Below are 10,342 nucleotides of genomic sequence, written 5' to 3' on the forward strand. Positions count from 1 at the left end.
TACGCATAGTTGATTGGAAACAACTCATTTAGAATATATCACCCAAAAAGCGAGTAGCACTTTACTCACGTATCCTATACCTTACTATTTAAAAATGCAGAATATGCGAAAACGTCAATGAATATCTTACAATAAACGGCAATTGAACATTATAGTTCGCTCGCATTAAATAGGAACTATAAGATTCATGATGCCTCCCGCGACCGTCGCGATGCTTTAATCTATATGTACAGGCGGTGCGACGTCCTGTATGTTACCGAAATAACAATATGAATAAAATATATTCTTTTATTTACACATGATGAATTATTCACAAAGTATGGACACAAATCAAAAACTTTGATCGACGATAGTATTATCAAATCGAATAAGAAGTTGAATTAATATATAATTAATTTAAATTTGTGTTACATCATAAACTACAGTTTAGAATAGCTTAGGTGCGCCGCCGTGTTTGCGGCGGTGCGAGGAACTATACATGCACAACACCGCAGTGCATGGCGGGCGCCGCCCACGGCTCGTCTTAATACAATATTAACTATAATATTATATCTACTAAATTTTCTCCTGCGCCGTTGTTTTAACAAGACACACGTGACTATGTCGAATGTCGCTCTCTTCACTTTATAATAATTATTTTTAGAGTAACACATTAACGAAGGTTTTGCGACACTCAACGTTTTCACTTCTGGAGAAGGAACTAAAATCTAGTATCACAATGTCGGGCTCCACTTGTATAAAGAGCTGGATTTTGGCCGTACACGGCAAACACGTGGAAGCTGAATGACTAAACGAGATCTCTTCACCTCATTAGCTTTCATTCGAAAGTTTGTGGCCCTTTCTTTACACGATTCTCGTTCATTCGAAGAGAGCCAGGAGATCATCGGAGGAAGGTGCCCGAGGTGGATGAGAACCAGCTGACGATGAAGATGAAGGCGGAGTTGCCAACAGCTCTCCGAGTGCAGGTGCATCCAAGTAAGAAAGCAATTCCATCGGGTCAACGCTCGTCTCCGGAAGCAACTGTAATTTTTAATAATAATCGATTATATATTAAATTACATCTTTCATCATTGTTATCAAAAGTATTTTTTTTTTGTCATACTATATTATATAATTTTTAAGCGGACCCTGGCGTTACTAGGCCGGGAAAACGCTAGGCAGAAGAAGAAGACTATATTATATAATTTTTGTAGAATTTGAATTTCAAATGAAGAAAATGCCAACTATTTTGGCAACAGCATAACATAGGATATTGTGTGAAGTAATACTAAGACAAAAAACTGTTAAATTATTAGTTTGTATTTTCTTCTCTATTTAAATATTTCTCTTGCAGGTAGACTCACGTTGAGATTATCGGTGCCCTCGCCATCGATAACTGCTGCGGGATCAAAGTTGAGGTCGGCCGGGATGTCGACATCGGTGAGTGGGTGATGGTCGACAGAGGGCGGGCCGGGTGTGTGACTGGAGCCCGGCGTATGAGCGCCGCCGCCTCCACCCGGCGTGTGTGCAGAGCCCGGCGTGTGCGGTGTATGAGGTGTGTGCGGCATCTATTATATTTTTTTTTATATTTAATTATTTACTACATGAAATCGGATGAGCAAGTAAGCCACCTAGTAATAAGTGTTCAACTTCGACCAAAGTCACCGGCACTGCAGAAATATTAAACATTCCTTACGCTGTAAATACAGCATCGATCATGAGACCTAAGATATTATCCTTGTGCCTATAATAACATTGTCTAATGCATCCTTCACAAGATCATAGCAAATTTTCAAAGTTACATTTTTTAGACAAGTTAACTTAATGATCCTTATGCCTTAGTTACAACACAATTACTTATTTTAATTAACACAGTACTAACCTGCTCGTTAAGACTTTTCTCCATTGCATTAAGGGGATCTAAAGAGTTCACGCTCTCATTCAAATGTGAAAGTGGCCCATTGCCTGCATATTCGTTGCTTCCTGGACCATTGCTCATACCGAAGTCATAGCTCTGATTACTCGATCCGGAGTTCCTGTTTTGGCCTCCTTGATTGTATGACGAAATCATAGAACCGCTGGCAATTGTATTCATATCTGGAGGTAAATAAGGTGACAGAGCTTGGTTCATGTCCCAATTATTCATTGTTGGCATATTCATTGATCCAGGAGAGACAGCTTTACTTCTCTTCCCAGGTGTATCATTACTATCATCTTCTTGCTGCAAAACATATAAGTATAAGTTTATATATATATATATATATTTTATAAATGTTAGAGAAACAATTAAAACAACTAATCGTCTTATGCAAGCCTTATTTAATTTGTCCTGAACAAAAAAATTAATTATAATATATAAAGATAAATAACAATAAAATAACACATAAACCAATCAAATTTCCACTAATAAATATATGTATATAAAAGTAAACAAAAGAAACAATTAAAATATTTTTGCTTACCTTGATACCAGCAATAGCATTTATCTTAGTGGCTTTCCAATTTGCCCCACTATCGATCGTTACTTCATCAACATCAGAAGTGTTTAAGGTATTTAGGATACCCCACATGTACTGATCCACTTCTAAACCTTCTAACTGCGCAGGTTTACTGCAATAATAATACAAATATATTTTTTTATTTTTATATATATTTTTTATTTCTTTGAATGAGATAATATAATATACACTTACTTGCAAACTGGACATCGCCACGATCCTCTCTCACAATTAAGTTGTAAGTACGATTCTAAATCAAAACATTGTATATGTTTGCATTCATGCCCTCGCGCGGGTAATGTTATTTTCTTAAATGTGATTGGACATTTTAATGATACTTTCAAGGCTGTTTGTTCAACGCTGTCTCTATCACTTGTAGGGTTAGAACCATTGTTAGGGTTTACTGGAGTTTGATTAAAGTTCATTTTAATCTTAGCAATGCAATGATCTGCTGTAAGTAAACGCTTTCGTAGTAATCCTTGTAGGACGCTTCGTACGCTCGGCCGGTGTACTAATTGCAAAACGAACAAATGTGACTGAAAGGAGAAATAAATGTATTATAAAATGACCTCCAGTTAACGTTAACAAATATTTTGGTAGAAAAAGTATATATTTAATCTTTTTAAACACTATTCACTTACACAACAACAAGCAGAGACGGTAATCTGTATCGTATTTCTGCCAGGTTGGCATACTTCTTTCAGGTACAATGGTTTGTGTGATGTTTTGTTTTCACCTCGATCAATGATTAATGGCGTTGCATTCACAGAAACTTGCACGCTTGCAGGCCAGTTAGTGTTCATTTGCCGATCTTCATGATGAAAACATTTAAGCTGTAGCTCCAGATCAGATCTGTAAATGCAGATAAAAATATGTTATACTGTGTTTTTTTTAAATAAAGCACTTTTCACTAAACGTTATTATATAGCTATTCGGTATATTAAAATTAATGTTTACCTCCATATAAGTGTTGAGTGAACCGTAGGTTTTAATTGGAATACATGGTTGCTAACTGCTAAATTATGTTCTAATCTAAAAGGTGGTAATATAATACCATCTCGTACGGGGAATGTTAACCGGAGCTCATCGTCTGAAAATGAAACAAAAAATAAATAACGCTGTATTAATTTTATTACTACAGTGTACAGACAGACAAATATACTATTTCAATAATATGAGATTATTTAATTCATTATAATTTGATCTAACGAAGTTGATTGCAATATTTAAAAGCGTTGCTTACTTTGCATGCCGATCTGTGGTTTCAGTTCATTAAAGTGAGGTTTAACATCGGCGTTTGGGCTGATGTAAGGTGGCATACTGCTTGCAGGTGTAAGTGGAGGTGTAGGATTTCCAGGTACCGGACTGTGCTGATAACTCATATTGGATCGCATCGCTACTTCTTGCGCAAATTGTCCGCCATATTGACTTCCATATTGTCCATTTCCAGCTTGATGCTGGGGAAATTGATTCGGAACAGCACTATTGAAGTACTGGCCTTGGCTTGAATAGGGTGGTGTGGACTGCCTCATGCTAGTTCTCATTCCCGTATTAAAATTGCCGCTTGGACCGAGAGGTTGTTGGGGTGGATATTGACTCTGAAAACTTGGCCTTCCACCATATCCTGTGGGATATTGACCAGGTCCGGGTCCAAAACTAGGTTGTGCCCCCATGTATTGTGTTTTCCTCGATCCCATAAGCATAGTACCTGAAGGATATGGCGTATGTCGCCTTTGGTATCCAGGACCCATTTTTGCTGATCCGCCCATTTGTCCAGGTCCCATTTGTGAAGACATCATGTTAGCGTGCATTCCCATGTTGGCCATTTGAGCCATAGGATTCATGCCATTCATAGCGTTGCCCATTTGGCCCATACCAGTCATGCCATTCATGCCCCCATTACCGCCCATTCCCATTCCCGTCATAGCGGGGTTATGGCTGCGTTGTTGACCGTAGCCGTTCATCGCACTGTACTGGGGATTTCCCATAGTCATATTGTTTTGCATCTGAAAATTTAAAATACCAATAAATATATAGAATCTCGCAAAGTAACTGTTTAACCTTTTAAAAAAAAATGAATTCCCTTTAAAGAAGGTAAATTATCCAATAATTAAATTTGAAGGAATGATTTACTAAATCGTTTTCAATATTATTTACCTGCGAGAAGGGCTGCGAGTCCTGCATCGCGGCCGTCGTGGCCGCGGCGACCATCGCGGCGGTGGCGCCGAACTGCGCGTTCTCGCCCCCGCCGCTCATCGCGCCCGGACCGCCGGCGCACCCATAGCCGCTGTAGAACAAATTTTGGGTTTTAATCGTTGTGGATTTGGTTATCGATAAAAAGGCCAAAAAGACATTTTTTACGAGGAAAAAAATGTTCCGTTAATTCTGCTAACGCTTTTCTAGGTAACCGAGGTGCGGAACCGAAATTTATTTTAACGAATTACCGAACCGAAAACCTATTTTGTACTTTACAAAATAGGTTTTCTTATTTCATCCAGCTTCTTTCTACGTATGTATAGTTTTGTATTGATTGAGTAACAATATTGTATAAATACTAAATACATATTTATATGTATTTATAGAGTAACTAGTCTTACTATTGTTACAAACCCAGAGAACATACTTAAACGTGAAATCATTGTAGTTAATTTTATTTCACCTACGATATGAATAGTTTCTATTCCATTGCAAGTGGCCTTGCAGAGTCTTACATTTTACATTCCACGCGTTAACGCATCGATTGTTATTTATACACTCAAACCCAATATTCAACCCAAATTTTATTGACGTAAGATATTTTTTTAACGTGCGAAGATTTTATTATTTTATGAACAATGAACGAAAAAAAAATCAATATGTTCGTATACAGTGAGTGACGTGTTACCCCTGTGTTTCAATCGGGATGTGCGTTTGATTTTTTTTCTACGATGCCGGGAGTGGGAGAATATTTCATGTGAACTGCTTTTGGGGCGAATTCCCGAGCCTTCCCGGAGCCCTTTCTAATAATTCTCATTCGACAAATGCCCGACAAACACTCGCACGGGCTTATTGTTACTTGCGCCTCTGTAGTGGTGCAACAATGTGGACTATTGTGTTACGGGATATTTTTATAATGAATATAAACTCACACAAAAACAATATGAGAACTAAATTTATTGTAACTCTTTAAAGCAGACGTTGAAACGAGATTCATTGCAATGAAGATGTAAATATTTTAATATATAAAAAAGATAATGATAAAAAAGAATTAAATAATTATTACAAACAATTTTGGATAATATGAATGGCACTTTAAAATAGTCCAAAATAAATAACTTAACAGATACTTAGTAGCGTCGACAGCCAATAAACACAAGTCAACAACGCTCAACTCGTCGCGTCGCTTTACAATACATCGACACTGCAGATGATTTACAAGGGTCTTTTCTTAGGTAAACTCGGCCCGACCTACACTTCTTGTTATAGATTTGTCTGAGCCTTTTTCTTTTTGTCGATCACAGAGAGCGACCGACAAAAAAACCAAGTGTTCTGCATCCTGGTTTTTTTAAAAGAGGTACCACATCCGAATAATAACTTATGTTCTGTTCAAAATATTTTGGGTCTTGAAAGCAAGCTGTTTGTTGTATTTCTATTAGGACGATTCTTGGAATATGGAATACAATAGTAAAAGATAAGCATTACACATCGACAAAATGTATTATTAGATTTGTTGTTTCTAAATTACTTTTTAAATAATATCGTAGTTTCGACGTCCCACGTGTATTATTTCTCAATTGCCTTAGGACGCCTAAATAAATCATTTTGAATGACTGCGGTGCTATTTTCAGAAGCTGGAAGGTGTTTGGCATACTATTGAGAGATGGGCGAGTAACGTGTAGGTATTTTGATACATAGACTGCAGTTAATTTTAGATTGTTGCGCAGACGTGGTGAATTCTTAGCTAATTGGCAGTAGAGATAATCACGAGTAGCTTTGATTTCTTTAAAAACCCTCTATTCAGATGATAGTTAACGATCTTTACACACGACTACATTATCTTAACTACAATATAATAAATTATTTCATAGATGAATTTATTGGCCAAGAGATTGCTAAAATCTTGTTTAAATTGATTGATTTTGCACAACATTACGTTTAATTTATACAAGAGCTTTGTTTTGAAAGATTAACTCGATATTAAATAAGGTATTAATCATTATAAGTTTCGAATACATTGAAAATGAGGTAGTGTGAAGCCATGGCATGTTCGCCCCTATGTAAGCTGACAGTTGGTCACCCCCCTTTGAACGCTACTTCAAAACTGTGAGCACATTGTTCATACAAAATACTATTATGTTTTTTGTCGCTGTAGAATCGACAGCAACTAATTACGCATCTATGTCCAAAAATATTTAATACAAAATGTTTGTACTTTGTTTCCTTAAGATATAAGATGGATAAGAATTATTTTACTAAATTATAATATTATTAATTGGATACATCAACATTATTTTAAAACCTAATAAACCTATGCGTTTAAATGACAATAATAATTTTAACACTCGCTACATACTTTTGTATTGTTTGTATTATTGCATCGATTTTTATCTTATTTTTGTCAATTGACACCCGGGTTGGGAACGAATGAATCATGCTTCAAGGAGCAAATTCCGGGGGTTGCAAATGGAGGCAAGCGTTCTGGGGTGAATACGACACAATGAGCGGGAAGGGTCGACTAGGCCGAGTCGCCCGCTTAGGGTAAGTGGGCCTGCTCACGTCAATATGGGGCTTTATTACGATACTGCGATAACAATTTGTTTTTCCGTATTAGATAATTTTTATCTATTATTAATTTTTTAAATTTGTCTATATTTTATACTATTATATAGTTATGGTTAGGTTGGTACTCAAATTTAATATTATATATAATGGTATTATCTTGTGATAGTCTTTTTAAAAGAACTAATTAGTTTTAGCCGAAAGTCATAAGCTGATGTCCCTTGATATACGGCGAGACCTATGTATAAGCTAATGCAATTTATAAGAAAGTATTAATTTTCTTTCTAAATTGTTATAAGGTATCACTCATATAGTGTAAATAGGTAAATATTTTAATGCATGAGCAGTAATGTATTTAATTTTATTTTGTCTAAGGTAATCGTCACAAATTTAAAATTTACAAATTTTGAAATTATTAAAAAAAAACACCTTTTCTGTGTGGATGTAATCGATTTCGCATCGGCACTCGAGAATTATCATATAAATAACTTTTTTGTATTATAGGTAGCTACAACGTGACTTTATTCTGTATTTAGTTGTTTCATTTTATTGGCGATATAGAATCATTAAAATAATTTTAATGAGCCTTTAATTAGTCGATGCGCTTAGTGTGTTAATGTGTTGTTTGTTTGTGTTTATTGTAAGAGCTAAAGTGCAGTCACCGCTTGCATTCCCATCTCGTATAAGTGTGAGTGTAAAAAGTAGTGTGCGTTAGTTTGTTGTAGTGTGCGTCAGCATTTGCTGGTGTGCGTTCTCGGTGCCGAAAGCGTCTGTGCGTGTGAATGGAAGAGCACATTTTCATTTCTTTCATTATAATTGCAGTGATGTGCATCGCGCACTTAAATAGTTACATTATTGCTCTGTACTGTAACTAATCTTCTAATTATAAAGGGATTGGAGGATTCATTTATAAATATAAATTTTTTTCTCAAATTAAGTGAATATCGAATGACATATTTTTTTTAATTAATGAGCTTTCTAATCATATATTATGTCGTACAGCTGAGGTATTTTAGGTATACGTTATTTTTGGTTTTATTGCTTGTTAACTACGATAAGGTAAGTAAAGGTAAGCGAGTCACGTTTCAGCGTTTTGTTGAAACGTAAACAAACTTATTCCGGATAAGATAAAAACATTCTATGCAGTATGAGCGTGGTTTCGGTTCTAATATAGAATAACACAATGTTTTATAATTATTGACAAAGTATTTATGTTTTTAAATCTATGAAATTAAATTACTTTCAGAAATAAAAATATCTTTCCAATTAATGTTGTCTTTCCAAGCTTATCATTAATAGTAACTTCCACAATTCAATAATTTTTATCATTATTAATATTTATATTTCGATAAATAAAAGCAGTTAAAAATATATTAGTTAATTGAATTTGCAAATGATATTTTAGTACTTTACTACTTACCTTGGCGCGTTGACTCTGTAGCCTATGTTATCGTGTAGAATATGATGTTTTTCAGAATCGGGAGCGTGTGCTCCGACGTAGCTTATGTTCGTTCCCGCGTATCCTGCCGTATTACCAGAGTTCGCCGTCCTGTCGTTTCAACGCACCCCCTGAAACACGATGCACTTCACTGTAGATAACCTTCATGATGCTCAGCTGGCCTTGGCGTCAAAGCAAAATATTCAACTAGTTTCCTTTATTGTCGTAAATTCGTGTCACTTGTGCTCGATCTTTCTCAATTTTAATGTTAACGTCAGACGAAAGTTTTCAGATATTAACTAGTCGTTATAACTATAACGACAAAGAAACGTTCATCAAAACACGAATTTACATATTGTTTTTTTTTTTTAATTTTTTATTCGTAGGTACACTAATATTTTTCAAGTTTTTAAACAATAACACTGTTGGTGTACAAAATAGTGATGTGTAACGGTTTTTTTTTTAAATTTAATTCTCCAGTTTATATGTGTCGATGAACGGTTCGATCGTCGTGTTCTTTTTTTTGATCAGCTGAGACAAATGTCGCGTAGCATAAGCCTACGAGCATTTTAAACGTAGCACATTTAACATGTTGGAAAACATTAAAAAATATATTTATATATATTTTAACTTTTACTCAATTCAATTTTTAGGCAAAATTTATAAATATATCTTAGTAACTTTATCACACACCTTAAAAGATTTTATTTAATGCACTTTTATTCCTTTATCAATCATGAGCACTTCCAATGTATACAGAAAAATCCCGATCTTCTTGAAAATCCAATTTTTACAACACTTAGCAATCCTTTCGGTATTTCACTGCACTGTTTTGGTTCCTTAAAATTAATTGTCACTGCACAATTCGAGAAGCATCCAAATCCAATATCGTTTGTATTTGTCACTATATTTAAGCATTAGGTACTAATATTAATTGTTATCGTCCATTAACGTCCTGACTTAAAATTCAACGAAACATGATAGACGTGTTGCACGAGTGCCGACACCGACGTCACTGACATCAAACAACCACACGTTCGACCGTCAAAGGTAACACTGGCTGGCAAACCGGCGACGGTGAGTGAGAGGTTGCGCCGCGGGGCGCTCCCACCCCGCGCGACGTTGCCAGCTCGCTGCGATAAAGTGGCGCACCCCCGCGTCCCCCACCGTATGTCGACGTCTCGGCATTCGGTACTCGGGCGAGCTCGGGCGTCATCGTCATCAAGTCGACTCCCTACCCCACCCCGCGTACTCGATGTTTCATTTCACGTAACGGTCCTCAATCGAGCGCGATACTGCGAGTATGATAGTCGCATCTTTCAATTAATTTTATTAAGATTTGTTATAGATTCCAAATCGGTCAATGCTTTTGTATTATGATTTTTTTTGTTTAAGTATTAAAAACTATGAAAACTTTAATAAAACACTGAATGGGTATTTTTGATTTGCTTAAAATTAGTATCGAATTAATTGTTATTTTCGTGATAACTGTGGACAACGACAAGCATCATCGGCATTTGCCAAAGTCCGTCTGCGATTGTGTTGAAGTATAATAATTAACTGCGGTAAACAATGGGCATGTTGTCCCCTGGTCACTACCTGCGCCTGACGATAGAGGACAAGTGACTTGTCCTGAGATGTCCTTGCTCGCTAATGTTGTATTTGTTTG

General features: G+C 36.0%; 1 protein-coding gene across 2 annotated transcripts; it reads right to left on the reverse strand.

Annotated features, from left to right (window-relative positions):
- Positions 1 to 268: 268 nt before the first annotated feature.
- LOC126768899 (zinc finger MIZ domain-containing protein 1) lies at positions 269 to 9,717 on the reverse strand. Of its 2 annotated transcripts, XM_050487309.1 has the most exons (11): positions 9,367 to 9,717; positions 8,656 to 8,804; positions 4,635 to 4,764; positions 3,721 to 4,483; positions 3,435 to 3,567; positions 3,119 to 3,329; positions 2,673 to 3,013; positions 2,442 to 2,589; positions 1,862 to 2,200; positions 1,344 to 1,547; positions 269 to 1,020 (listed from the first exon to the last, which is right to left on the reverse strand). In XM_050487309.1, the coding sequence occupies exons 3-11, from the start codon at positions 4,731 to 4,733 to the stop codon at positions 859 to 861; spliced, it is 2,400 nt and encodes a 799-aa protein (XP_050343266.1). In that variant the 5' UTR covers positions 4,734 to 4,764; positions 8,656 to 8,804; positions 9,367 to 9,717; the 3' UTR covers positions 269 to 858. The 2 variants fall into 2 exon arrangements, with proteins under 2 accessions (XP_050343266.1, XP_050343267.1); XM_050487310.1 differs by lacking the exon at positions 9,367 to 9,717 and having other exon boundaries at positions 8,656 to 9,331.
- Positions 9,718 to 10,342: the final 625 nt, after the last annotated feature.

This window comes from Nymphalis io, chromosome 6, assembly GCF_905147045.1.
Source record: "Nymphalis io chromosome 6, ilAglIoxx1.1, whole genome shotgun sequence".
NCBI lineage: Eukaryota > Metazoa > Arthropoda > Insecta > Lepidoptera > Nymphalidae > Nymphalis > Nymphalis io.